A 25,920-nucleotide genomic window follows, 5' to 3' on the forward strand; every position below is an offset into this window, starting at 1 on the left:
GGGGTGAAGCAAAAGCGGTGCTGCCCGGGGTCACCCTCGTCCCCGAGCGTTTTGTGCTATTTATTCCGAGCGCCAGCAATTTTATTTAGGCACCCATCTGCCGGGGCCGCCGCGAGCTGCTGGGCTGCGCCGACTTCTCCCCGCGCCCCATTTCCCAAGCTGTGCCGCCGGGAGGGCGTGGTGGAGGTTTATTTTTATTTTATTTTATTTTTACCCCCTTCTGGTTTGTATTTTGTAGAGATTTTTACCCCTTTCCATAAAATATTTGTATTTTTATAGAGATTTTTACCCCCTTCTAGTTTATATTTTATAGAGATTTTTACCCCCTTCTGAATTATTTGCATTTTTATAGAGGTTTTTTGCCCCCTTTCAGTTTATTTTCATTTTATTTTTACAGAGATTTTTCACCATTCCCATTTTTTTTAATAGAGATTTTAACCCCTTCCTCTCAAAGACAGGAAGGAGCACCCAGTTTATTTTAATTTATTTTTACATATATTTTTATCCCTTTCATTTATTTTTATTTCATATTTATAGAGATCATTACCCCTTTCCAGTTTATTTTTTAACAGAGATTTTTACCCCTTTCCCCTCAAAGCCAGGAAGCAGCACCCGACTCATTTTATTTTTAAAGGCTCATTTTTATTTCCATTTTATTTTCACACAGCCTTCCACCCCTTTCCCCTCCAACCCAGGAAGCAGCACCCGGTTCATTCTTATTCCATTTTCACACAGATTTCCACCCCCTTCCCCTCAAAAAAAGGAACCAACACCCAGTTCATTTTTTATTTCCACTTTGTTTCCATTTTATTTCCATCTCCATTTTATTCTCCCAGCCTTCCACCCCCTTCCCCTCCAACCTAGGAAGCAGCACCTGGTCCATTTTTATTCCATTTTCACAGATTTCCATCCCCTTCCCCTCAAAAAAAAAAAAAAAAAAAAAAAAAAAAAAAAAAAGCATCACCCACTTTATTTCAATTTCCTTTTTTTTTTTTTTTTTCCCCTTTCCATTTTATTTTCACACAGCCTTTCACCCCTTTCCCCTCCAACCCAGGAAGCAGCACCCGGTTCACTTTTATTCCATTTTCACACACAGATTTCCATCCCCTTCCCCTCACAACCAGGAAGCAGCACTCAGATTATTCATATTTCCATTTTATTTCCATTTCCACTTTATTCTCCCAGTCTTCCACTCCCTTCCCCTCCAACCCAGGAAGCAGCACCCAGTCCATTTTTATTTCCGTTTTATTTCCACACAGATTTCCATCCCATTCCCCTCAAAAGAAGGAATCAGCACCCGGTTCATTTTTTATTTCCACTTTATTTCCATTTCCACTTTATTTCCATTTCCATTTTATTTCCATTTTATTCTCCCAGCCTTCCACCCCTTCCCCCCCAACCCAGGAAGCAGCACCAGGTCCGTTTTTATTCCATTTCCATGCAGATTTCCACCCCCTTCCCCTCACAAAAAAAAAGAAAGCAGCACCCGGTTCAATTTTTATTTCCGCTTTATTTCCATTTCCATTTTATTTCCATTTTCTCCCAGTCTTCCACCCTCTTCCCCTCCAACCTAGGAAGCAGCACCTGGTCCATTTTTATTTCCATTTTATTTATAGATTTCCATCCCCTTCCCCTCAAAATAAATAAATAAATAAATAAATGAAGCAACACCCAGTTCATTTTTTATTCCCATTTCCATTTTATTTCCATTTCCACTTTATCCCCCCACCCTTCCACCCCCTTCCCCTCCAACCCTGGTCCATTTTTATTCCATTTTCACAGATTTCCATCCCCTTCCCCTCAAAAAAAAAAAAAAAAAGGAAGCAGCACCCACTTTATTTCAATTTCAACTTTATTTCCATTTCCATTTTATTTCCCCTTTATCCCCCCCACCCCCTTCCCCTCCAACCCTGGTCCATTTTTATTCCATTTTCACAGATATCCATCCCCTTCCCCTCAAGAAAAAAAGGAAGCAGCACCCACTTTATTTCAATTTCCATTTTATTTCCATTTTATTTCCACACAACCTCCCACCCCCTATCCCCTCCAACCCCCCCCCCCTCCATAATGGCGGGCCGCGTCTCCTTAGCAACGCCCCCTTCCCCTCCAAGATGGCGGCAGGAAGGGAGGGCGAGCCGCGCGCCCACGTGACCCCGCCCTCCGCGCAGGCGCAGTAGGGGCGGCGGCGGCGGCGGCGGCGGTGGCGGCCGGGGGGGGGGAAGCGCCGCGGAGCCGCCGCCCGGGGCCGGAGCCGGGAGCTGAGGCCGGGACCGGGACGCGATCGTTTGGCGGCGTCGGGAGGGGGGAGACCGGCACCGGGACCCCCCCCCCGGGGTCGTCTTCATCCTCCGTGAGCCCCCCCCCCTCCCCCCGGCACCATGTCCGGGCGCGGCCACGCCAAGCTGCCGACCACCGAGCGCATCGTTAAGGGTGAGGAAGGGGGGGGGGGGAGTGGGTTTTGGGGCGATTTTTGGCGTTTTTAGTTGTTTTTTTTTTTTGGGGGTGCGGAGGGGAGAAGGAGGGGGTGTGAGGAAGCCTCGGGGTTTTTTGTTTTTTTTTTTGGGGGGGGGTCTCGGTGTTTTTTATGGCGGGTTTTGTTTTGGGGGAAATCCGCGTGGTTTTGGGGGCGACGGGTTGATGGGAATCCTATATTTTATTTTTTTTCGGGGGACCCTCGTGTTTTGGGGGGAATCCTCGTATTTTCGGGCCACCTTATCGTTGTTTTGGGACCCTCTTGATGGTGCCCCTCATTTTTGGGAGGAAATCCTCGTTTTTTGGGGTCTACCCTCTTTTTTAGGGGAAAATCCTCATTTTTAGTGGGATCCCCTCTTTTTTGGGGGGGGAATCCTCTCTTTTTGGGGGTGACCCTCTTGATTTTGGGGGAAACCTTCTTGTTTTTGGGGGGGGAAGCCCCTCATGCTTTGGGGGGAACCTGATCATTTTGGGGTGAATTATATCATTTTAGGGCAATCTCATTGCTTTGGGGGAACCTTATTTTTTGGGAGGGACAACCCCAGTTTTAGGGGAGCCATGGGGGGGCTCTTGGTGTGTGGGGAGCCCCCCTCAAGGGGGTTTTGGGGAGATTCCCCCCCCCATGGCCAAACTGGGGGGGCTGCTCGTTTTTTTTGGGGGGGGGCACCTGGTTTTGGGGGGGCACCCCTGATTTTGGGGGATCCCTGAATTTCACATTAGGGAGATTCCCCCCCAAAAAAAAAACACTATGGGGCTTGGGGCAGCGTTTGTGGGACAGAATCTGTTGTGCAGGACCTGGGGGGGGTTAGATTTGGGGGGGGGGGTGTCAATTTTTTGGGGTCTGAGCAGCGTCCCCCTAATTTTTTTTGTAGGATTTGCTCCTTGTGGTGTGAGCTGGGGGGGGGGCAGGATCATACAGGGAGCCCCCAGCCCTATAACGAGAGCAGGGGGGGAGGAATAGGGACAATGGGGACAGCTGGAAGGGAATGACCCCATATTTTGGTGCTTTTGGGGTTTTTTTTTGGGGGGTGTCGCGGCCGTGCTGGGAGGGGAACCCCCCCCCTTTTGGGGTCGTCCCCAGCCCGTGCTCCCTGCTTGGGATTTTTTTAGCCCGTCATGCGGCCGGTCACATGCGGCGCGTTAATGACCGGGGGCCCCAAACGAAGGGGAAAAGGGGACCGCAGGGTGGCTTTTTGGGGGATTTTCGGGATCCCTTTGTGCTGCTTGGGGGGTTTTGGGGTTTGATCCCTCAAAACCGAGCCTAGATCCCTAAAAAAAGCTGCAGGGTTTGGGGATTTGGGGTCTCCCCTGGTTGGATTTTATCATTTAGGGCTCGCCGGCAGCCCTGCAAATCCCCTAAATCCCGGCCTCGTAACATCCCCGCAGCTTTTAGGATCCACCCGACCCCCCCCCTGGCATCAGGATCGCAAATTTGGCCCCAAATCCCTTTTTTGAACGATGCCGGGGGCTCTCGGTTTGCCCCCGAGCCCTTTTGGGATTTGCTCGAGATCCCCTAGAAACCTCCCCGGGAAACCTCGGGGGCTGTGATTAGGGCCGGGAGGTGCTGACACGGTTATTAAAAACCGAAATTGGGAGAGAAAAGGCGATTTTCCCCCAAAGGAGGGCGCCTGCAATTAGGTAGGACCGCCTTTACCCTATATATTTACATCTCCGGGGCCCTGCGGGAATGGGAACTCTAATTAAGGGCAAAAATGATTTTTTTTTAATTTTCAGCGGTTTGATGTTTACCGATTTTATCATTTTTCTGCGTAAAAGTGGATTTGGGTAACTCCTGATCCTGAAAATGCTCATTTTTGGGGTTCTCTGAGGGGTTGTTCTCAATCCCCCGGTGCCCGGTTTTAACCGAAATCCTTCATTTTAACCAAAATCCTTCATTTTGGTGAAAAATGAAGGAGGTGGGGGGTGGTTTTTGTTATCCGTGTTGCCAAAAAACTCGAATTTTTGAGGGATTTGCGTATTTTTAGCATGATGCCCCAAAACTGGGGCTGGGCTCCCCTCCCTGGGGGTTATTTGGGGGTTATTTTGGCGTCGTCTTTCCGTGAGCCCCGTGGCTTTTTCAGGCTCATTTCTGCACATCCAACTTGGCTTTTTTTGCTTGGTTTTTCCCCAAAAATGATGCTTCCATGGAGCATCTTTAAATGGGGAAGATATAAAGACCCTGATGCGATGCTTTCCCAGTCCCATCCCGTCCCCATTCCTGGGGTGATGGATTTGGGGCATTCCTGGGCTGTCTCCAGCTGAACCAACCCCAAAATACCGGGAAATTGGGATTATTGAGAAAAAGAAACATTTCTGAGCTGGAAACGGGGCGTTTTTGGGGGTCCTGCCCTGCGTTGGTTTGGCCACGTCGTATCCTTTGGGTTTAATTTTTATTTTTTGGGGGTTTCCTCTGAGAACAGCAGCAGGTGCTTTGGGGCGGAGCCGGGAAGGGTCGCTGGGTTTTGTGCAAATTTGTTTTTTTTTCCCCCAGATATCAACCCGGGGAAGGTTAACCCCATCCCCTGCTGCTCGGAGACCCCATTCTGCAGCAAAAAAAAACATAATTGAGCATTTCCCCGTCCATAAGAGCTATTTAGGTAAAACTTGGGGTCCCTTTTGGGGCAGAGCCACCCTTAAATCTCGGGATATTCCCCCCAAACCTATTTAGGTCCGGGCTGCTTTTCCAGCTGTGGCTTTCCCGACGAGCTCCATACTGGCCGTGCGGTTTTGGGGTGGAATTAGGGCTCGTTAACGAGGGAACAAACGAGGTGGAGCGTTATCCTATAAGGCAGGGATCGGGGTTGGGATGGCACCACCAGGCAGGACGGTGGCTCCGGAGCGGGGCTGTGCTTGGCCTCGAAGCTGGTGGAGCAAAACCTGGCAAAAATTCATTTTGGGGCACAAATTCCAAGCGTTTTCCCCATCCTGACCCGATTCTGGTGGAAACACGGGGATAAAACTCGTCTAAACGGGGGATTCGGGCTCGATTTCTGCCAGCTGAGCTTTCTCCCAGCAGCCTGGCTCCGGGAGGAGCCTCCAGTTCCTTCTCCTTACCCTAAAAAACTCTCCCTCCTACGAATTGCTGAAGAAAAGGGATTTTTTGGAGCAGCGGGAGGACGCCGAGGATCCCCATCCCCAGCTCCTGGACGAGGACCCCAAACACGGAGGACGGACACCGCAGCGATACTATAACCAGCGATGCCACCCCAAACTCTGCAATAAGGCTTAAATTTATATTTTCAGCCCCATTTTAACATTCGTGGAGTTTTGGAGTTTGGAGGATCCCATCCACGGGGCTGCTCCCGTGCGCACCGGGAAGGTCCCAATCACCCCAAATCCCCAACGCTGCCCTCAACCCCTCCCAGTTTTATTCCCCGTAGCTTTAGGACCCCAATTTGGGGTTTTTACCCTCCAAAAGAGCTGCTCCGTGCCCAAAAGGAGCTGGTAAATATTCGGGTGACCCCTTGGGGTGGCTGGAACCGGGGGGAGCCGGCACCCCCCGCGCAGCCACGGGGCTGGGGTTTTACGGCTCCCAGCAGGTGGGGAATTTTGGCCACAAAGCCCCTCCTGTTCCCCCATTAACGAGCTATTAGTGGAGCCGCTGGCAGCTCCCGAAAACAGGTGGCGAGCTTCCCCGCCCGCTGACATCTAGGAATCCCCCTCTTGGCTCCTTGGGTGAGCTCCCTTTTTATTTATTTATTTTTTTAATTTTTTTTTTTATAAGTCGCTGCAGCTGCTTGCTGGAGACCTCGGGCTTTTTTTTTCCTCCTCCTCTTTAATTTTTAATTTTTAATTTTTAATTTTTTTTTTCCACTCCAGCTTAGCCACAACCCCTTGGGAGCCAGTGAGAGGAAAGTGCCAACCCTGCGGTGCGACTGGAAGGTCTGTAGGGCTCGAGGGTCTCCAAAGGACCCTTTTTTTTTCCTCTTTTCAGGCCACTTTTGGGTGCTCTTTTTGCCACGAGGTGGCTGCTGGCTCGGGGCAGGTTGTCTCAATGACAACCCCAGGCAAATCCACGCCGCAGCACGGAGCCGAGGAACCTGGCACGGCTCAAAAAATCCACCTTGATCCCAAAGAGGCCGCCGAAATAGGTCGAGCTCGGGGTCCTCCTGGAGGACAGGCACCCGGCTCCCCCGACGGGGAAATCCCCCGGGGATGAGCGGGGCCGGGTTTAAGTCTCCTCTGCTCCACTTAAACACCCCTGGGTTTAATCCCCGCCAGCTCCTCGGAGGTGTGTCGGAAACCTCCTTGAGTCTCCGCAGTTTATTTTGGCCAAAAACCACTTTTTTTTTCTTTTTTTCCCCCTTTCCCAGCCCGATAACACTATTTAGATTCCGCGTTTCGCCAGCGGAATAGCTGACGGATAATTACGCCCTACCTGATTAATTAGGAGGTGCTGAGCACGGCTCCGAAGGGCAGCTGTACGGCTTCCCAAGCTTTGTGGCCTCCAAAATGCACAAATGGAGTTGGTTTTGGGTAAATTTGATTATTTTCTAGCCTCCTGGTGCTGCGCTCAGCTTTGGACGGGGCTGGGTTGTGCCCCTGTTGGCACCCGGTACCTTTCTGGGTTGTATTTTGCTGCCCAGGGCTGGCACTTGGGGTTTTTTTAATTTGGATTTTAATGCACCTGGCTTCTGCACAGCCCAAACGTGCCAGGTTTTGGTAACCGAGAGGATGCACGGCCTCAAAATTTGGGTGTCGCTCCTGGAATTGCTGAAGGGCAGAGACAAATTCGCCGCGGCCGATCGCTGTCTCCATTTCTCTCGACTCTGATACCACGATGACTGCTCCTCCTCTCTCCCCCTTCGAAGAAATCATTCGGTTTGGTAGGATTTGCCAGACAATGCAGGTATTTTTAGGGCACGTCGCTGTCCTATAAAAAAAAAAAAATGGTTCAAGGTAGGGAGCTGAGCGCATTTCCTGAGCCTGGCGTCAGCTCCAGCAGCGCGCTCTGGCTAATTTTGGGTAAAACTTTGGAGCTCCAAACCCCTGCAACTTTGGAGCTCCAAACCTCTGCAATTAATCCTACAAACTCCTGTGATTAATCCTTTGTGTGCAAAGACTGATATTTCCTCGAAAACAAAACCCTAATATTGAGGAGGGGACCCAAAACCGTGTGCCGGGCAGGGCTGCGCACACCGTGGGCGCACGGCCACGGCTCCATCTTTGGAGAAGCAAAATTCATTTCTTGCTCCGTTTTTGGGTGCTCAGAGCCTCGGGAAGCCGCGTCTCTTACTCAGAACAAAAAAGGAAGATCGCTGCCCTCGGAGGAGCAGAAAGAATATGCAAAAATTTGGAGGAAAAACACCAAAATGGTGCGAATAATCGCTCCTGGCTCCCGCTGCGTTTACGCAAGGAAGGCGTTCGCTTGACTTGGTGACTTCTGAGCTGCCAACGCTACTTCTGATGGCACAAACCGATGTCGAGGGGAGAAATTAATTTATTTTTTCATTTTTTTAGAGGCTGGAGGAGCGATTTATTGGCTCTGCTTGGTGGCGGCTGGGTTGCCACGCTGCTCCTGCAGCCGGCTCGGGACGGCCGTGCCAGCGCTGCTGCTGCCGCCTCCTGAGAAATGGCACAGAAAATTCGTCAGGGCTCGGCCAGGCTCCGAAAACTCGGCGTGGAGCACACATCTGTTTCTGCAGGCTCTCGTGTAAACGTGCCCGGAGGCGCCCTAGGGGAGGGAGAATTTCCTGCAGACCGGCTCGGGGATTCGTGCGGCGGAGACAGCGTGGCGTGTTCTCCCCAGGAACGTGTCCGGATCCCCAAAAATAGGGATTATTCCCTAGGAAATCAGTTTTTAATAGCTATTAGGACTAAGAAAAAGTTGAAAACTGGCTTATTTCAGCTCCTGAGCCTCAACCCATCCTTGCTTTTGGGCACTTGAGGCCCTTTTAAAACCCGGTGGCTTCTGCAGGACCTGGTGCCGTGGCTGGGTTCTGATTTTCCCTCTCACTCAGCCCCCGTGCAGAGATTTCACCTTTTTCCTGAGCTTTTTCCTGAGCTGTGCTGCCTGCTGCAGAATGCCCCAAAACGGGGTTTTTCTCCCCAAAAGTACATCTGTAGCCCTCTGTTCCACTCGCTGGCTGTAAGACTCGCTTGACGGAGGGCGAGCGGAGAAGATTGGTGCAAAAATGCCCCTTGGATGCGCTCCCATCCGTTTCGGGAGCTGCAGGGCACTTTGTGTTGAAAATCTTTATTTTTGGGGGCATTTTCTGGACTCGACGCACCCAAAAAGCCCGGCTGGAACGGGAGCTCTTTGAGCACGCAGTGCTGGCTCCTTTTCCACCAAGGATCTCTCCTTGCTCAGCCTCTAAATGACATCCCGAGGCTCTCCGTGGGGGCGCGGGGGTGGCAGGAGCCCCGTCCTCCCCTCTCCATCCCCTCTCGGAGAGCTCCCGGCGCCTCCCCGCTCCTCCTCTCGCAGCGAGCAGAGCTCTGCCCCTCCTCTGCCTTTTCCTGAGCTCCTCCGAGCGCAGCCGACCTTTTAATCCGTTTTTCTCCTCAAAAGTTCACTTCCACGGGTGCCCTCTGGCACGCGCCGTGCGTCCCGTCGGCAGGGCGAGGAGCGCGGCGCTTTTTTCGGTGTCGGATACCCTCATAAAACAACACCCCAGACCCCAAATTTCCACTTTTTAACCCATTTTAACCCAGCCTGGATGCTCTGCGTGCAAAAGGAAGGTGGCACGGAGGTCGCAGCCCACGAGGAGCTGGATGTTGGGAGCGTTTTCTCTGCGATTTACCCAAATTATCACTTGGGGAAAGGGTGCCCAAGGGCGCAAGGCTTCGGCACCGCTTCTTGTCCCCCCCCGGCTGCACCGAGGATAAAATTGAGACCTTAAAGAAAAAAAAAAAGGAGCGGATATTTATGTCAGCTGCTTGCAGCCGCTCTCCTAAAGCCCTTACACAAGTTCTGCTGGCTAACAGGATTACTCGCTGGGACAACACTAATGACTTAAGTCTGTGTCCTCGTCCCCGGCTGCGGGGGGTTCAGGTGGCTTCTGGGGCAGGGAGGATTTCTCCTGCAGCCCCTACGAGGCTTTTGAAGCCAGATTGGAGAGCCAAAAAGCCCTTTTTTTTTTGGGATGGGTCAGCAGGCGGTGTAGAAAATGGGATTGCTCCACACCTCCCATGTGTAACGTGGTGTCTATGCGGGGTGCGTGCGCCCCCGGCACGGTGCCAGTGTCTCCGGCTGCTCCAGAGCAGGGATTTCTCCCCAAATCCCTTCTCCTGCCACTCCTGGATCCACGCTGCTTCCTTCCCCTGCTCCTCGTGGGATCGGAGCCACGCGAAGCCAGCGAGGGAACTTACATAAACCCTCCGGGCTGCTCGCATCGGCGCGGCCCTGGGTTTTATCTTGCATAACTCCGCTCGCACGGGCTACCAAGGGAAAAAAAAAAAGGCAGAGCAGTGCCAGCACTTTTCTCGTGGCTCTGCTCTGAATTGTGACGGGCAGCGCTGCTCCTGGGGTCCCACACCTTTTTTTTTTTCAGGCTGTCAGTCCCAGCTCCTGGCCCTGGGGGTCTCTCTGCGCCCGGTGGCCGCGTTTTAGGGTTTTAGGGTCTGGAAACGGAGCCACGCGGTTCCCGTTTCTCTTTCTCTTCTTCCTTCTGAACCGTTTGACCTTCAGATGCTCCCTGGCTTCCTTGGGAGTCAGCTGCCAGGCGCTCGGACAACTGCCCGCTCCCCAGAAGGATTTACGAGCCCTTCCCCTGGCGCTGCAGGCAGCGAGTCCCCAAAACCCTCCCGAGTCCCCAAAACCCCCCGAGCCCCAGGGAAACGCTTGCCCCCAGCTCCTCCACGTGCCCCCTTCCCTTTGCTGTGCAAATCCGGAGAGCGTGGCATGAAATTCCCTAAATTCCCTTAAATGCACAGGGTTTTTTGGGGGGGAAACCGAAGAGGTCACCCCATTTTCCCCCCCCCCCTTAAGCTGCAGAGGTGCGTAATAGGGGCGCTCGGAGCTGTGTCCAGCCCCTGTCGGTGCAGGCGGGGGTCCTGCCAAAACCTCGTTAATTGGGGGCTGCTCGGCGTTAATTGGGGGCTGCTCAGCGTGGGGGCCCTTTCATCGCCTCCGCCGCTGTCCTACATTCGCCGTGCTTCAGACCTGAGGTTGGGAGCAGAGGAGCTCTGGTGGCTCTGGGCTTTTTCTCTCCCTGCCCCGTTTTTTGCATTTCAAAGAGCCACAAATCCACGGGGGCGAAAATCCACGGGGCGAAAATCCACGGGGCATGGGGGTGCCTTCGCCAGCCCTGGCTCAGGGATAACATCATCCACCTCTGACGTGGTTTTCCTCCCCTCCTGGCTCAAATTCAGCCCCGATCAGACAACGGGAGGTGCAGAGGAGGTGACAGCTTCAAAATCTTGGCAAAATTGCTCCAAAATCCCCTCCAGGGGGGATTTCCTCGCCGTGAACCCGCTGTTAAATTTAGGGTTAAGCTCCTCAGGAGGCGAAGGCAGCTCCTCCGGGGTGACAGTGTGCCGTGATTTAATTAGGAACCGGTGTGCTTTTTGCCCTCTTTTCCCCCATTTTTGGGTTCAGTCCTGCTTTTGGGCAGCCTCGTGGCCACGACTCTCCTTGCTGAGCTCGGGGGCAGCCTCGGTGCGCGCGGTTTCTCCGGCTGCGGGTGGCATCTTCCCTTCCCAGGGCATCTTTTTAAGCACTTTGAGTTTTTTTTCACTCTCTCTGGCATCTCAGCTTCCCACCTTTCAGGATCCCAGAGCAAAATTTCCCCCGGAGCAAGCTCGGAGCCTCCTGTCTCGAAGCCTGTGGCTCCTTCCCCGTAATTTGTGCCGTTTTCCTAACCTCTCCCCTTCCTTTTGCAGCCGTCCCCTTCCCTCCCACGCAGAGGCTCACGCTGAAGGAGGTTTTTGAAGACGGCAAACCTCGCCTGGACGTCCTGAAGAGCCACTTGGTGAAGGAAGGGCGCCTGGAGGAGGACGCGGCGCTGAAAATCATCAACGATGGAGCTGCCATCCTGCGGCACGAGAAGACCATGATCGAGGTGGAGGCTCCCATCACAGGTCAGAGAGCCTCCTGCCCCCTTGTTTCACCCCAGAGCAGATTTTCAGCCCTTTTTTTTTTTTTTTTTTTTTCCCACCGGGGAGGTTTTGGAGTTGTTTTAGCTCTCGGAAAAGAGGGTTTGGCACAGGCTGGGTGCGAAGCTGGGGGCAGAGCGCAGCCGTGCTCCTCGGTGCTGTCACGACCTTTCTTTTCTTAGCACGTAACTCTCTGCCTCTCTTCTCTGCTCTTTTTTCCCCCCCCTGCAGTGTGCGGTGACATTCACGGGCAGTTCTTTGACCTGATGAAGCTGTTTGAAGTGGGAGGCTCACCCAACAACACCCGCTACCTCTTCCTGGGAGACTACGTGGACAGAGGCTACTTCAGTATAGAGGTGACAAAGAAAAGCTGAACCTGGGGGGGGTGTTAACGCCAAGCCAGCAGACCTAAAAGCTTACAAACTCTCAGAATTCAGCTTAGCAGGAAAAAAAAACCAACACTTTGCAACCGAGCCACCGCTCCCCTGAACGTATCCACCATGCGGTGCCAGAGATGGGGTCAGGAGGGATAGGAAAATGAATTTTGGGGCCCAAAAGGTTGGAGCAGAGGCATTTAATGATGCATCTGGCTGTGCTGTGCCTGCCTTGTCCCCTGGCAGGGACAGGGGGTGGAACATCACGCACCCCCTTAGGGTTTTGCAGCCCTGTGGGGTGCCAGGAGCTGGGGGGCGCAGGGAGCTGCTGGTCTTAAAAGGTCACCAAAAAGCCACGGGTGATACAGGCAGCGAGGGAGAGGGGTTAGGAAATGCTGCAAAGCCCCAAACCTGCTGGAAAAGGAGCGCTTGTCCCCGCTGGAGGTGACATTTGGGGACACGGCGGCACGAAAGCCATCAAGGTGGGTGATGGGATTAAGGCGGGAGGAGCTGCGAAATCATTTCGGTTTCTGTTTGAAGAGGAAGGGTGCTACCACAGCGGGGCTCAACCAGGGGAAATTTGCTGCTCAGGACTCGTTAAATTTTGGGGAGGAGCCCTAAAGGCCAAGAGCAGAGGCTGAGGCTTCTCCGAAGGCTCCTGCAGAGGGTTTGGGGGGGGTCCTGCCACCTCTCCACCTCGTGCCCAGCCCCGTGCTTGGTGTGTTCCTAAACACTGCCCAGGGCTGACAAGGAGCTGGTTTTGGGGCTGCTGGATTTGGGGTGGTGCTGGCAGGAGGAGCCCGGCAGCCCTTGGGGTGGAAGGGGACGAGCGGAGCTCATTTTCTGCTGCTCTCGACCCTCCTCCTTCCCCTTTTTTTCCCCCTGGTGCCTGCAGAGAGGAAAACCCCCAAGCGCTCTCCGAGCCCGCGGAGATGGCACCGATCCGATCTCTCACGATTTAGGGTGGGCTTTGATGAGCACACGCGGGGGCTGATCCAAATGTCACGGATCAAGCAGCATCTGGAAGGTTTCACCCCCTTTTTCCTCCCGATGTGTGCTTTTTCTTCCCACCTCCTGCTGCCTGCGTGCTCGGAGAGGTTCCCACCTGGGCTCGGAGGATTTCTCCGAGCAGCCCCAGATCTGAGACTTTTGCTTCATTTTTTTGGGGAAGATTTTTGCTCCCTAAAAAAACTGGGGGGCCGAGGAGGCATTCAGGAAAACCGTTCAGAATCCTGTCTTAAATAACTCTTAAATAATGGGGCCGGCTGCTTTCCCCGATGCTTTGCCAGTCCTTGGCTTCATTTCTGGGGGCTTTCCTTTCCCATTTCTCCTGCTAGCTCAGGAGCGTGACACTAAGGCTGCAAACGTGGGAGATTAAAGCTTTAAATCCCCAAATAATTAGGAATATTTTTGTGGGGGGCACTCCTCCTGTTAGTGGATGTAAGGAAACGTGATTTTTGCTGCAGCTTGCATTACCTGCCACTGTCTCTGGCCCCATCTCTGCTCAGATTTAAAATTCGGGAGGTTTTAGGTGGTGGAAACCAACCCCAAAATGAATTCATTTCGCTCCTGGGGGCTGTTCCTGTGCTCCTGGAGATGTGCACACCGCATCGGTGATGTTTTAAGGATCCCTTTTCCACGGAGCCTCCGCCGTGAAATATTTTGGGGCCCCTGCTCCTAAAGCTCCTTTGGGTGCAGCATCGCTTGGCACGACCCCTTTACAGGTGTCAGGGCGAGGGGGATGTGGGGAGCCCTCTTCAAAGCCAGCAAGGTTTCACCGACTTATTTTTTTTTGGCCAGGGTTTTCCTGTTTTGAACTCAAAACTTCACGTGACCGGAGCGTGAGCAGCAAACCACCGGGTGCTGTGCAGGGAGGAGAAGCTGCCCCCACCCAGCCCAGCCCCAAATTGCGACCTCATTTGTTCATTTGTCACTTCTCCAGCTCGGCCCTAATATAGAGAAATGCTCGGGGTGGCTTTTTCCCCCCCTCTCCAGCTGCCGAGGTTGGCCGAGATAAGATCTGCTGCCCGTTATGGAGCTGGGTTTCTATCAGGGTTCCTCACGCAGCTTTTTGGGTGTCTTCCCAGAAACATTTCGGGAAGCCCGCGGTTGATGGGTGCCCTATAAAAGGTTGTCACTACACGCCGTCCCCTCCTTCCCTCCCTTGCAGTGCGTGCTGTATTTATGGAGCTTGAAGATAAATCATCCCAAAACCTTGTTCCTCCTTCGAGGGAACCACGAGTGCAGGCACCTCACGGAGTATTTCACCTTCAAACAGGAGTGTAAGTATCACCCGGGTAAGGATTTAAATCTGTTCACATCTTACCCCCTTTTTGGGGGCTTATTTTGGGGTGGGAGGCAACCACGAGTGATACCAGGTAGGTCTGGAGCTGCAAAAAAATCACATCTTTTTATCCTGCGTAGGCTGCATTTCTCCCGTTTCAGCTCCTGCTGAAAACCAAACCCATTTTGAAGTCCCACGAAGTTCTGGGTCCCCCTCCCTGACTTTTTTCAGCCCCAGCACCGTGTAATTACCGCCAAATGACTTCCAGCTCCAGCTTGTGCAGCTGGGATCGGTGATTACCACGGGAAGCAAATAAAAGGATTTGCTCCTCGGTGTTTGCACCGGGGAGAACCATCACCTTCCAGACGATTTTACTGGAGTTAAGTGACTCCCTGAAAAAGAAGAAGAAAAAAATTAAAGCTCTGCTTACAACCTGAGCAGCCTTTGTTGTGCAAATTAATTCACTTTTCCCCTCTCTTCCTCCCCGTGCCCCCAACCCACCAGGTCGAATCAAGTATTCGGAGCGAGTGTACGATGCGTGCATGGATACCTTTGACTGTCTTCCTCTTGCTGCCCTCTTAAACCAGCAATTCCTGTGCGTTCACGGAGGACTGTCTCCAGAAATCACGTGTCTAGATGACATTAGGAAAGTAAGTCACCTCCACCACCTTTTCACGTTTTTTTGGGGTATGTTGGGCATCCCGATTGGGGTTCAGCTCCTTCTCGCAGCCCGTTTGCTGCTCCTGGTTGGCACACGTGGTAAAACTTTGGGTTTTTGGGGTGGTTAGGAGGGGAGCACAGTTTAGGATTAATGGTTTGGTTCATGGCAAGCTCGATTCACACCTGGGCTTCCAGGTTTGAGGCTCCTGTGCTCGCTGTGCGCTGAGAGGAGGCTTAAACCTCGGGAAAAATAACCACGGGACGAAGCTGGAGGCTGTCCCCAAAGCTCCGTGCGTGCTGTCCTGACGTGGTGCCCGATTTTTCAGTTAGACAGGTTCAAGGAGCCTCCAGCCTTTGGCCCCATGTGCGACCTGCTCTGGTCCGATCCGTCGGAGGATTACGGCAACGAGAAGACCGTGGAGCATTTCGCCCACAACACCGTCCGAGGCTGCTCCTATTTCTACAGGTAAGCAGCGTTTTAGGGGGCTGAGAGACCTGAGGGTTTCGTCTCCTTGTGCTGAAATGGAAAGGGAGATGAATTGCCATTCACATCTCTCTGTGGGACTCCAGAGCAGCAGCCTTCTGTTGGCTCTAATGGACAAAATCTTGTTCCCTCCTGCAATGTTGAGCTCTCTTTGGATCTGTTGCTCTGTGAAATTGGGATATCGGGCAGCAGAGATGCTTCTGCTCGTTGGCAGCCTGCCCTTTGAGTGGTTTTCAGGCGCTGGACAGTACCGGGAGCTCTAGGAAATAATCCTTTCCTGGCTAAAAGGGGAGCGGTTGTGCTGACAGACCACTTGTAGCCTGGCTGATGGGGAGGATTTGGCACCAGGGGGCTGTTATCAGAGCACTTCGCAATTAATTTTGGGGTGATGCAACAGATGCTGGCCTCGTTTGGGGATGCTGGGCACAAACTGAGCAGATGCTGAAAGTGGAAACCGAGACCTCGGGCGCTGCCTCTTCTCTCTTGCTCCGTGCTAACGCGTGTTTTTCTTTTGCAGTTACCCTGCAGTTTGTGATTTTTTGCAGAACAATAGTTTGTTATCTGTAATCCGAGCTCACGAAGCCCAGGACGCTGGGTAAGTGCCCGAGCAGCCTCCCCCTGCCTCCCCGCCGGCCGCGCGGGGCAGGAGCGGCGCGTTTCACGCCTGACCTGCTTTCCAGGTACCGAATGTACAGGAAGAGCCAGACAACAGGCTTTCCATCGTTAATCACAATCTTCTCTGCACCAAATTACCTAGATGTCTATAACAACAAGGGTAAGGCTGGCAGGACCAGGGCTGGGCTGTGGGTACCGGCGTCACGCTCCCAGGAAATCCCTCTCCATCATCTTCTGCCCTCTCCTCTGCTTGCGTTTGCATGCCTGAAATTAAAAAAAAAAAAAGAGCTTTCTGTGCTAACCCGCTGGCAGCTGGGGAGCTGGAAGTGGCTGGCTTCTCTGCCTCAAAGATCTCAGCCGTTACTGTGGCAATTAATTGTCAAGTGAGAGCCTGGAATAATGCTCTCGTTCCCAGCCGCATGACAGCCCAGCGCTCCTGATGCCATAAAAGAGAAGCTGCTTGTACAGGCAAGCTGCAACTTCCCCGTTCCCCTGGTACCACGTACGTACTATGGGGAACTTCCCTAAAATGTTTTTTTTTTTTTTTACCCCTCCCTTTGGATCTTGGCTCTGTGCACAGCACTTCTGCACCGATTTTAACAGCGTGGTTAAATTCACCCTCATTATTATTACGAGTTTTTGATAGATTATCTGAAAAAATACTGCTTAAGCTCTGGGTTTGGGTAGCTGGTGGTTTGATTCTGCATGAGTTCAGCCTCTTGTTGCTGCTGGTAATGAAGTTTTAATTAGCAGAGGTGCGACTCCCTGAGGCTGTGTTGTGTCTCCTCGCTCTCTCCCCAGCTGCTGTCCTGAAATACGAAAACAACGTCATGAACATCCGGCAGTTCAACTGCTCCCCTCACCCCTACTGGCTTCCAAACTTCATGGATGTCTTCACATGGTCTCTGCCTTTCGTGGGAGAGAAGGGTAAGGGCTGTTGGGATGGATTTTTTGGGGTTGCACAGGGACTGGTCATGGTTTGAACCCCCGAGTGTGCAGAACCTGTGCCACGAACCAAGTGCGTTGGGTCAGTGCCACAACTTCTTGTAGCAGATACCAGGGGGAGAAGTGCTCAGGTTCAAGGAGAGCCACGTGTTACTGGCTGAAACTTGAAAATAATCATCGATACCTGCTCTAGAAAGCTTTTTCCAACAAAAAAAAACCTTCTTCCTAATTCTGCCTGGCCGGTGGAGCCGGTCTCGGTCGGTATAGCCCTGCCTGGGGATTTGGAGACGTTTTCCCTCGCTCCTCGTGTGCAGCAGAGGAATGAAAATCTCCTGCTGGCTGGTGGCCAGAAAGGAAGCGTTCACTTGGATGTGAAGGCTTAGATCATTTTGAAGGAGGTGAGGCTGCCTAAAATACATCCAAGCCTTCGCCTCGCTTTCCCGGCGAAGGAATCTTTTACACCTCCTGGCGGCTCTTAAATTCCCCAGCGGAGCCGTGGGTTTCGAGGACGCCTTTAAAGTCCCCAGCCCAAGGATTTTTGACTTTGAGGGAGCCGAGGGTTGAATTCCCCGCAGCCCTGAGGCTCTCGGAGCCAGGTGGCTCGGAGCTGTGCAGGTTTGGGGTGGGGAGGCAGCGATGCTGGCACCCCGCTCCCCACGGCTGCTTCATCTGTGCTGCGCTTGGACCACAGCCACCTCCTTGGCAGAAGGTGCAGAGGATGTCGTCTGCTCTGGGTACTGCTGCGAGGCACCAGCAGCGAGCAGCTCAAAAAATGGCTTTGGGATCCTACTTCCAGAGGGAAAAACGACCTTGAAATCATTCCTTTGTCCGGCTCGTCCTCCCCATCCCTCCTCGTGCCAAACGCGCGTGCACCAGCCCTCTCTCATCTCCCTGTCTCTGCTTCTTGCAGTCACAGAAATGCTCGTTAACATCCTCAACATATGCTCCGATGATGAGTTGATTTCAGACGGCGACGAGACATTGGAAGGTAAAAAAAAAAAAACTGCTGGGACTGAGCTGGTAACGGGGAGGGGAGGTGATGGTGGGGACAGGTCTGGGACATCAGCTCCGGGGTGCTCAGCACCTGATTTATGGCTCGCTGCCCTGCCGGGGGCTCCAGATCCTTTTTGGCCAGCCCTTGTGCAGCCACGGGTGGGAAACTTTTTTCTTTTTTTCCCTTTGCTGCTCAATGACAGCGGAATTGAGTTACATTCCCTGTGACAGACGCTCCTTGCCAGCTCCTCTGGAGAACGGTTTCCTGCTCCTTGCAGGGACTGCTTCCCGAGCTGGTATTTTTATTTTTTTTTCCCCCCCTGAATCTAAATTTGCTGCAGCAGAACATCCACCCAGTCTGCTCATCTGTTGCACCAAACTCCTCTAAAGTGGCTCCTCGTGGCAGCCCAGAAATGGAGCTCACAGCTTTCGGCCCCGCTTTTAAGCTGTGCGTCAAAAGGGAAAAAAAAGGCAGAGGCTTGGTGGCAGCTTGTGTCGGGGGGTGGCAGGGACATGGTGGGGGTCTCGGGGGGGCTGCTGGCACAGGGTGGAGTAAAATCAGTCCCGCAGGGCAGCAGAACACCACGGGGCTCTAAAAATAAGGCGCCGCTTCAGCCGACAGGTTGACTTTAACCCGCTTCTCCCATTTGCATTTCGTTTTTTTTGGTTTTCGTTGGTTTTTTTTTGTTTGTTTTTCTTTCTCCCTCCCATGAGAAATTAAATTTGTTTCTTCTATCTCTGTCTTCATCTACTTGTTTCTTGGTGTCTCCTCTCCCTGAAGATCACTACATTTCAAGCTATCCGAAAGGTACCCAGCTAGAATTTGCTACCGGCTTTAATTTTTCACTGCCTGTGCCACCAGATTCCTCGGAGTGGATTTGACTAGCTGACTAGTTGGGCAGCCTCTTCATCCCCTTTTCAGTTTTAACATAAGCGCCGTGTGTTTTTTAACCCTTCTGCGTTCCTCCAGGAGCTCGAGGAACGGGGGGGTCACGTTTCTCTCTGACTTCTGAATGCAGCCACCTAGTGCATGGCTGGGCCATGGGTGCATGCTGGACCTCCGGTTTGGCTTGTCCTGTCCTGATGTGTACTTGGGCCATGTGAAGAATCTCAGCCGAGAGGAGATGTGTCTTGTTACCTCGTTTACCTCGGTTTCTGTTTGTTTCCAGTTACCCTCCGTGCTTTTTCTCCCACGTTTGGTTCTGTGTAGGGGCGAGGGGAGCTCTCACCTCTCACTCCGTGTGCGCGCGGGGCTCCGGCCAGCCCTTGGCTGCGTGCCCGGGGTGCCCGAGCTGGTGCTTGCCTTGACACCTCCGAGCACAGCCCCGGCGTCCCGCGGTGTCCATCAGCACCCAGCCCCATCCACGTTCTGCCTTGCACACCCGCCTCTCCGTGGCTGAGCCATTTGTGTCCCATCCCGTGCAGTGCGAGCCGACCCGGTGAGCTCCTGGTGACGGCGCCCGGCCGAGCTCCCTTCCCTTTGGTGGTTCTTTACTCTCAGACCTCTCGAGTCCGTGTTGTCATCCTGTCGGTGTTGCCATCCTGGGCGCTGTTCTCTCGAGAGCCTAGCTGTGAAATCTGCAAACCATGAGTTTTTATTTTATTTTATTTTATTATTATTTTTTTTTTCTTTTCCCGGAGTTCAGGCAGGGGCTTGGCGCTGACGTTGCGCCTCCGAGGGGGAAAACCTTAACCATGCCGGTGGTGTTTTGTTTTTTGTTTCTTTGTTTTTTTTTTCTCCCCAAGGTGGGACAACGGTCCGTAAAGAGATCATCAGGAATAAGATCAGAGCCATTGGGAAGATGGCACGTGTCTTCTCGGTGCTTCGGTAAGGACGTGGCACGGTCCTTACTCCCGTCTCGCTCTGGGGCTGGCGGTGCGCGCGCGGTCCAGGCTGCTGCTTTCGGGCAGGTGGCAGAGGCTGTGGGTGCTCTCAGGCTTCTAAAAAAAAATTTTGGTTGAGCTTTGCGTGGTCCTCGTGGTGCTGGGATGAGTTTTTTTGGTGGCGGAGGCAGAGGTGCTGCGCTCAGGAGGCAGGTTCAGGTCGTGCTCGTTGCCAAATATCAGCTCCCCGCTTGTTGCATGGACCCGTCCCAGCCTTGTGCTCATCTCTCAGTCTGTATTTTTTAATTTTTTTTTATTTTTATTTGCAGAGAGGAAAGCGAGAGCGTGCTGACCCTCAAAGGCCTGACTCCCACAGGTACCCTGCCCCTGGGAGTGCTCTCAGGGGGGAGGCAGACCCTGCAGACGGGTGAGTACGAGCCCGGCGCGCTCCGTGCCGCACCACCCCCGGCCCCTAGCTCTGCATCTGGCCCCCAGCTGTCCTGGAAATTGCTCCCTCGCTTTCTTTAGCCGTGCTTCGGGGTCCTGGGGGACCTGAGGGATGCTTCAGGCCCCCGGGGAGGAAGGATTCCCAGGCAGCAAGCAAGCAGCAGCAGAGGTGGGGGTGCGCAGAGCTTTCCGTGCACCCCGGAGAGCTTTCCGTGCACCCCGGAGGAAGGGAATACGAGGAAGCACAGCCAGCAAACAGCACCCAGCCCGGAGCACGCCTGTTCCTTAATTTTTTTTAATCTATTTCTGCAACAATCAGGCATTTCCCTTCTAACCCTGCCTCCTCAGCATCCTCTATTTCATCTCTCCGTGGCTGCTTCCATCTGAGCGCAGCGACGAACCCCACGCCTCCCCGTTTGTCCTTGGCTACCCGACCCCTCCTGGGCGGGACCCGAGGAAATCGTGCAGCCCGGCAGAGGAAGCTGAGGTTTTCAGCCCAAGCATCCAGACCCTCCGGGCCTCTGATGTTTCCTATTAAAACTCCTTTAGGCCCCGTGGTTTTGGGCTGCCTTGGGATTTTTTCTCTGCGCTCTGGCTTGCGTTGCTCCCACCCTCGCCAGCGCTCTGTGCCGAGAGTCAGGGAGGGAGTTCTCGCACCAACACGTGTCCCTGGGGGGGAATCCTGTAATTTTGAGGGTTTTAATCCTTTCCTGCCGCCAGTTTTTTGAGTGCTGGCATGGAAGCAGCCCGCTTTCCCCCTTCTGACCAGCGCCGGGTGGTTTCCTAAGGGCTCGGAAGAGCTTTTGCTCCAGGATGGACTCCAAAAAATAGTTTGTAAGGGAGGAACGTGGCAGCTCCATCCCTCTGCTTCAGGGTCTCCTCCTCCCTCCTGCAGCACAGCGTGGCAGAACCGTGCCGCTTCCTTCCTCCTCCTCCTCCTCCTCCTCCTCCTCCTCCTTTTTTAGCCTCTCGAGGACCGCGTGGCCTTCGCGTTGTGGCCAGCGCCAAACCGGCAACGTTTTGGGGCTGAAAGCGGGGGATTTGGTCAAGGAAAAGAAGTGGCTGCTCCCAGATGTCGAGGCAGGGACTCGATCCAAACTTCTCAGCCTGCAGCAGCCCCGGCGAGGGGGGATAGAGGGGGGAAAATTGCTCAGCTCTGTGGTTGCCTGGGGACATTTTGGGGCTCGGAGCAGGAGCGCGAGCAGATTTGAAGCATCAGCCGGGTTTTGGTGGTGGAATTCAGGCCAGCTCCCTGCTTCTGCCTTCGTTCCCCTGGGGTTTATCCCCGTGCTGGCACCCGGGGAGCCCCCTCTCTGCCCCCAGCTCCTGTCCCCTTCCTTCTCCACCACTCGGTTTCGGCTGCCTCCACCGGGGGTGGGTGGCTGCGGGCTCTGCACCCGCGGCGCTGATGTCGGATCACTCACTCTCACTCTTTTTTTCTTTTTTTTTTCTTTTTTTTTTCTTTTTTTTCTTTTTTTTTTTCTGTCTCCATTTTTGCATGCCACTCTTCTTCTGTATTACAGCCACAGTAGAAGCGGTAGAGGCACGGGAAGGTATGGCTAGAACCCGGCGAGAGCCTCGGATCATCTCCGTGTGTGTGTGCGCGCTGATCTTAACCAGCTTTGTCGGCCTCGTGGATGCTTTTTTTTTCACTCTTGCATCACCAGAAGGGAGGGAGGAGACCCTGCTGGGGGGCAAAAAGCACGCAGAGGGCTGGGGCAGGGTGATTTTAGCAGTCACCGAGCCCACCCTGTCCCCTGGAGTCCTTGAGACCCCGGTGCCGGGGTCCTGCGACCTCATGGCTGAGCTCACCCCCTGGAAAACTCAATCCCACAACAACTTGGCCCAAATCCTTCGGGATCAGCGGGTCGCTGATGTCATTTTTGCCTTCCCCCAGGTGGGCCAAGACGCTCCTGGGGTGGAGGAGCAATTTTTTTCCCTGCTGTTCTTGCAGAAATCAAGGCTCGGTCAGCCCAGGGAGCTTCTCCCCTCCGTAGCTCCGATGAATGTGGCCACGCATCTGGGGCCGGCTTGCCAGAGGAAGTTTATTTGCAAACCAGCCAAGTCCTTGCGGAACAATTTGGCTCCAAACCCCGTTTTTTTTTTTTAACTTCTCTATAAGTTGAACATTTGGCCTGTGTCATCGCCGTGAGGGTCCCGGGCTCTGCCTGGTGGCGGTGACCCAGGTGCGCGCCCATGTCCGGGGATGGATTTCGTCCCCCGGGTGTCTCCTGGTGATGCAAGAAGCGCTGCACTCATCATCCGAGGCCTTTTTTTGTGCTTTGTGCTGGATTTGAAGCCTTGCGGTGGTGTCCTCGTTGGTGTGCTGTGTGGTGTTGTTGTTATTTTTTAGTTTTTTAGCATCGTGGGGTTTTTTTTGCAGCTTTTCCAAGTCCCCTGACGTTTCGCCGTCCGGGGCCGTTGAGCACTTGTCTGGTCTCCGAGCTGCTTCTCCTAAATCAGATGCCACCGGGGAGCAGGGCCGGGACCTGTGCCCCCTCCTGGCGCTGCTGGTGGCCCAGTTTGCATCCCAAACTGGGGGAAACTGGGAGGAACTGGGTGATGCCCAACACAGAGCCCCAGACACGTGCTTTCGGCCACCCCGGCGGTGCCCTGTGCGTCTTGCCGTGTGCCGCGGGGCTCCCCGAAGGGGGACCCCAATTCCTCATCCCTTTTAACCCTTTTTCTCTCCCCTTTTTTCCCCCGCAGCCATCCGTGGGTTTTCGCCCCAGCACAAGATCCGCAGCTTCGAGGAAGCCCGAGGGCTCGACCGCATCAACGAGCGCATGCCGCCGCGCAAAGATTCGGTGCACTCGGACGGGCCGGTGAACTTGGTAACCTCAACAAACTCTGCGGACAAGAACGGCACGGGGAAGAAAGCCCAGTAACGGGTCCGAGCGCCCGGTCTGCACCACTAAAGGATCCAAAACTTAATGAATTTTATTTATTTATTATTGGGGGTTGGGGGGCGGGGGCAGGGGAGAAAACCAACTTCACCTGGAGGCACGTTCATAATCCAGTTTGCATCCGTTCTGTAAGAGAGGTGACCATTTTGTAAGTTTTTTATTTATGTTCGGTATATATATATAAAAAAAACTCCATCTTTTTTTTTTTTTTTTTAATTTAGAAACCAATCTGACTGCTAGAGCATTGTCCCGAGCGTTGCACTGCACAGCTCACCCCCGGGGGAGGCAAACCTCGGCGGAGAGGGGGGGGTCACCCCGAAACAAACCCAGTCCCAGGCAATTTGGGTCGTCCACTCCGGTACAAATCTCGGTTAGGCTGTGCTTTCCCAAGCAGCTCCTTTTAAAATCGGGTTGGTTTGGTTGGTTCTTTTTCTTTTTTTTTCTTTTTTCTTCTTTTTTTGTTCACGGCTGTCTTCTTCCCAGAGTTTGCTGTTGTTTTCTTCGGCTTCTTGCCCACGCTGCGAGCGGCTCGGGTCCGGCCCCGTGCTTCAGAGGTGACCGCCCAAAATGTGTTCCCAAAGCCTCGGGTGTTTCGTGGCACCTTTTTTTTTGGTAATTCCGTTTTTGGGCCAGCGGAGCCCAAAGCAAAAAGCGCAGCCTCTGGTTAGGATCGGGGAGGGGGGGCAGGCGCATCCTTCAAGCCCTGGCTCTCCGACCCCACGTGGCTGCGGTCCCTTTGGGACTCCTCTGATTCACAGCAGAGGAATTATCTCCGGGAAACATGCGTGGCCCAAATTTTTAAGGGAAAAGAGGGTGATTTTTGACTCACGGATAGAAAAACCCCTCTGCGGCCACCAGCACGTACCGTGGGGCTGGCGGCGCGCTCCCCTCCCCAGAGCCAAAATCCCTCCCGACCACCCCAGGTGAATTTTTTGGGGGTCTTTCACTCGATGGGGGCTTGGGGAAGGATGAGCCGTGGTTTTGCCGGTTTTTGTGCAGGGATTTTGACTTTTGAGAGGCTTCGCAGGAAGTTTTGAAATCCCTCCCTTGGCTTTGGAGGGTTTGGCAGCAGGTAGAGGAACCCAGGATCCAGGCAGAGGTTTTTTGGGGGGGCTGTTTGTTCTGGAGAGCCCCCCCCAAGGCAAAAGGAGGGCAGTGAGGGAACGAGAAGGGTTTTTTGCAAACCCTCTCGGAGGGTTTCGAGGCTTGGCTGTGCGCGCAGAGGGTTTTTGCCTCTCCGGGGGCTCTTTGTGGGCTCCTTTTGGCCCCCCAGGAGCCAAAAACCACGGAGGAGAGCAGCAATTTTGCAGGGAGCCGCCCCGTGCACCACCTTTAACTCCACGCCAGCTCTTTAGGAAGCAGCACCCGTGAGCAGACCCCCGGGTTTTTTCACGAGAGACTTCGAGTCTCCGTGCCTCCACTTCTCTTTTTTTTTTTTTTCTTTTCTTTTTTTTTCTTTTCTACACGCCCACTGCTTTGCAAAAAGTGCGAGATGTTTTGAGCGAGCTTCTCTAAACCCCATACGAGGCGTGGGGCCAATTGCCTTTGTCTGTGAGTATCTCTCGATTCTTTTTTTTTCTTTTTTTCCTTTTTTTTTTTAATTTTTATGGCATCCTTTCCGAATCGCAGTGAGCCCATGTGTGGTATCTTCCTCCGAGAGCGCAAAAAACCGTGGCAAAGGTGCTGCCCGTGCATGTTTTTAGGGCATGTTGTTCTCACCCAGGCTGGGATCTCGCCCCAGCAGCAGTTTTGGGGATTTTTGGGACGGGGACACGGCCTCTTAGAGGGGGGGGCTCCCCCCACGAGGGATCCCCTCGTGCTCCTCCGGGGGCCTGCAGCAGTTTTGGGGTGGCAGGATTGGGTGGCACGGATGGTCCCCATCCCCTCGCCACCATGACGGGGCGTGGGTGCTAATTACCCCCTTGATTATCACTCATTAAGCCCGGAGGAGCAGCTGGAGAGGGGTGGGCAGCACTTCTGCGCCCCCCCCTTGCACCCAGCTGGGGCGCAGCCTCTCCTCCTGGCCACATTTTGGGGACGCAGCCAGCGAGGTGGGGCGAAAAAAAGCCAAAAAATCCAATTTCCACCCAATTTCCACCAAATTTCCATCAAATTTCCACCTCTGGCCGGCGCCTGGGAGCTGCGCACACCCCAAAATCCCTCATCTCAGAGCTCCGACCCGTCTCCCTCCCCGGCCGGCCCCCCCAAAAATTACAAAACCAGTGAGCACGAGGGGAAGCCCAGCCCGGGGCTCGCTCCTTTGCAGGCTGGCCTCGCAGCCTGGGTTTTTTGGTTTTTTTTTGCATGTTTAGAGCAAAGGTGCATGAAAAAAGGAGGGGAGGCAGCGCCACGTCGGGCACGGGGTTTTTGGGAGAAGCCCTCGCCCCCCCCGTGCCAGCCCCCCCAGGGGAGGCCCCAAAACCCCCCCCAAAAGGGGCTGTGTGCTGGGATGGTGATTTATTTTTTTAGGGTTCTCGATGCTTGAAGGATCTTTGAACGCCCGTTGCCTGGAGACTGCCTCCTTTATTTTATTTTATTTTTATTTTTATTTTATTTTATTTTATTTTTTTGTTTCTCGCTTTTTTTTTTTTTTTTAGTTACGTTTAAAGGAAAAAAAAAAAAATTACTGGTGAAAATGTTATTTATTGGCAGAAATTATTTAATATAATTTCTTTTTTTTTTTTTTTTTGTGAACAAGGAATGAATTTGTTAGAACCGTCTTAATGTAAATCGGAAGTCATCTTTAAGGAGAAAAAAAAAAAGAAAAAAAAAAAGAAAAAAAAAGTTTAAAAAATTGACGCAGTCGCTCGGCTCCGCTGTGGTTCCTTGGGGGCAGCCCCCGGGGCTTGGGGAGGGAGGGGTTGGGGGATTTTGGGGTTT

The 25,920-nt window shown here is 53.3% G+C and overlaps 1 protein-coding gene across 7 annotated transcripts; it reads left to right on the top strand.

Annotated features, from left to right (window-relative positions):
• The first annotated feature begins 2,159 nt into the window (after positions 1 to 2,159).
• PPP3CC (protein phosphatase 3 catalytic subunit gamma) lies at positions 2,160 to 25,251 on the top strand. 7 transcript variants are annotated; one of them, XM_027443563.3, is made up of 16 exons: positions 2,160 to 2,430; positions 11,296 to 11,493; positions 11,740 to 11,864; positions 14,053 to 14,164; positions 14,671 to 14,816; positions 15,153 to 15,292; positions 15,828 to 15,905; positions 15,991 to 16,085; positions 16,727 to 16,852; positions 17,781 to 17,858; positions 18,645 to 18,671; positions 19,610 to 19,691; positions 20,017 to 20,114; positions 21,658 to 21,687; positions 22,844 to 22,968; positions 23,262 to 25,251. In XM_027443563.3, exons 1-16 carry the CDS (start codon positions 2,379 to 2,381, stop codon positions 23,271 to 23,273), a joined length of 1,524 nt encoding a protein of 507 aa, XP_027299364.1. In that variant the 5' UTR covers positions 2,160 to 2,378; the 3' UTR covers positions 23,274 to 25,251. The 7 variants fall into 7 exon arrangements, with proteins under 7 accessions (XP_027299364.1, XP_027299367.1, XP_027299361.1 ...); XM_027443566.3 differs by lacking the exon at positions 21,658 to 21,687; XM_027443560.3 differs by lacking the exon at positions 23,262 to 25,251 and having other exon boundaries at positions 22,844 to 23,068.
• The last annotated feature ends 669 nt before the right edge of the window (positions 25,252 to 25,920 follow it).

This window comes from Anas platyrhynchos, chromosome 23 (genome assembly GCF_047663525.1).
Source record: "Anas platyrhynchos isolate ZD024472 breed Pekin duck chromosome 23, IASCAAS_PekinDuck_T2T, whole genome shotgun sequence".
NCBI classification, from domain to species: Eukaryota; Metazoa; Chordata; class Aves; order Anseriformes; family Anatidae; genus Anas; species Anas platyrhynchos.

Bases quoted from the DNA above. Each gene is read 5' to 3' on its own strand.
- PPP3CC (XM_027443560.3), top strand. From the start codon at position 2,379: ATGTCCGGGCGCGGCCACGCCAAGCTGCCGACCACCGAGCGCATCGTT. The intron at 15,293-15,827 runs GTAAGCAGCGTT...TTTCTTTTGCAG, and splicing joins GGCTGCTCCTATTTCTACAG to TTACCCTGCAGTTTGTGATT. The intron at 17,859-18,644 runs GTAAAAAAAAAA...CTCTCCCTGAAG, and splicing joins CGGCGACGAGACATTGGAAG to ATCACTACATTTCAAGCTAT.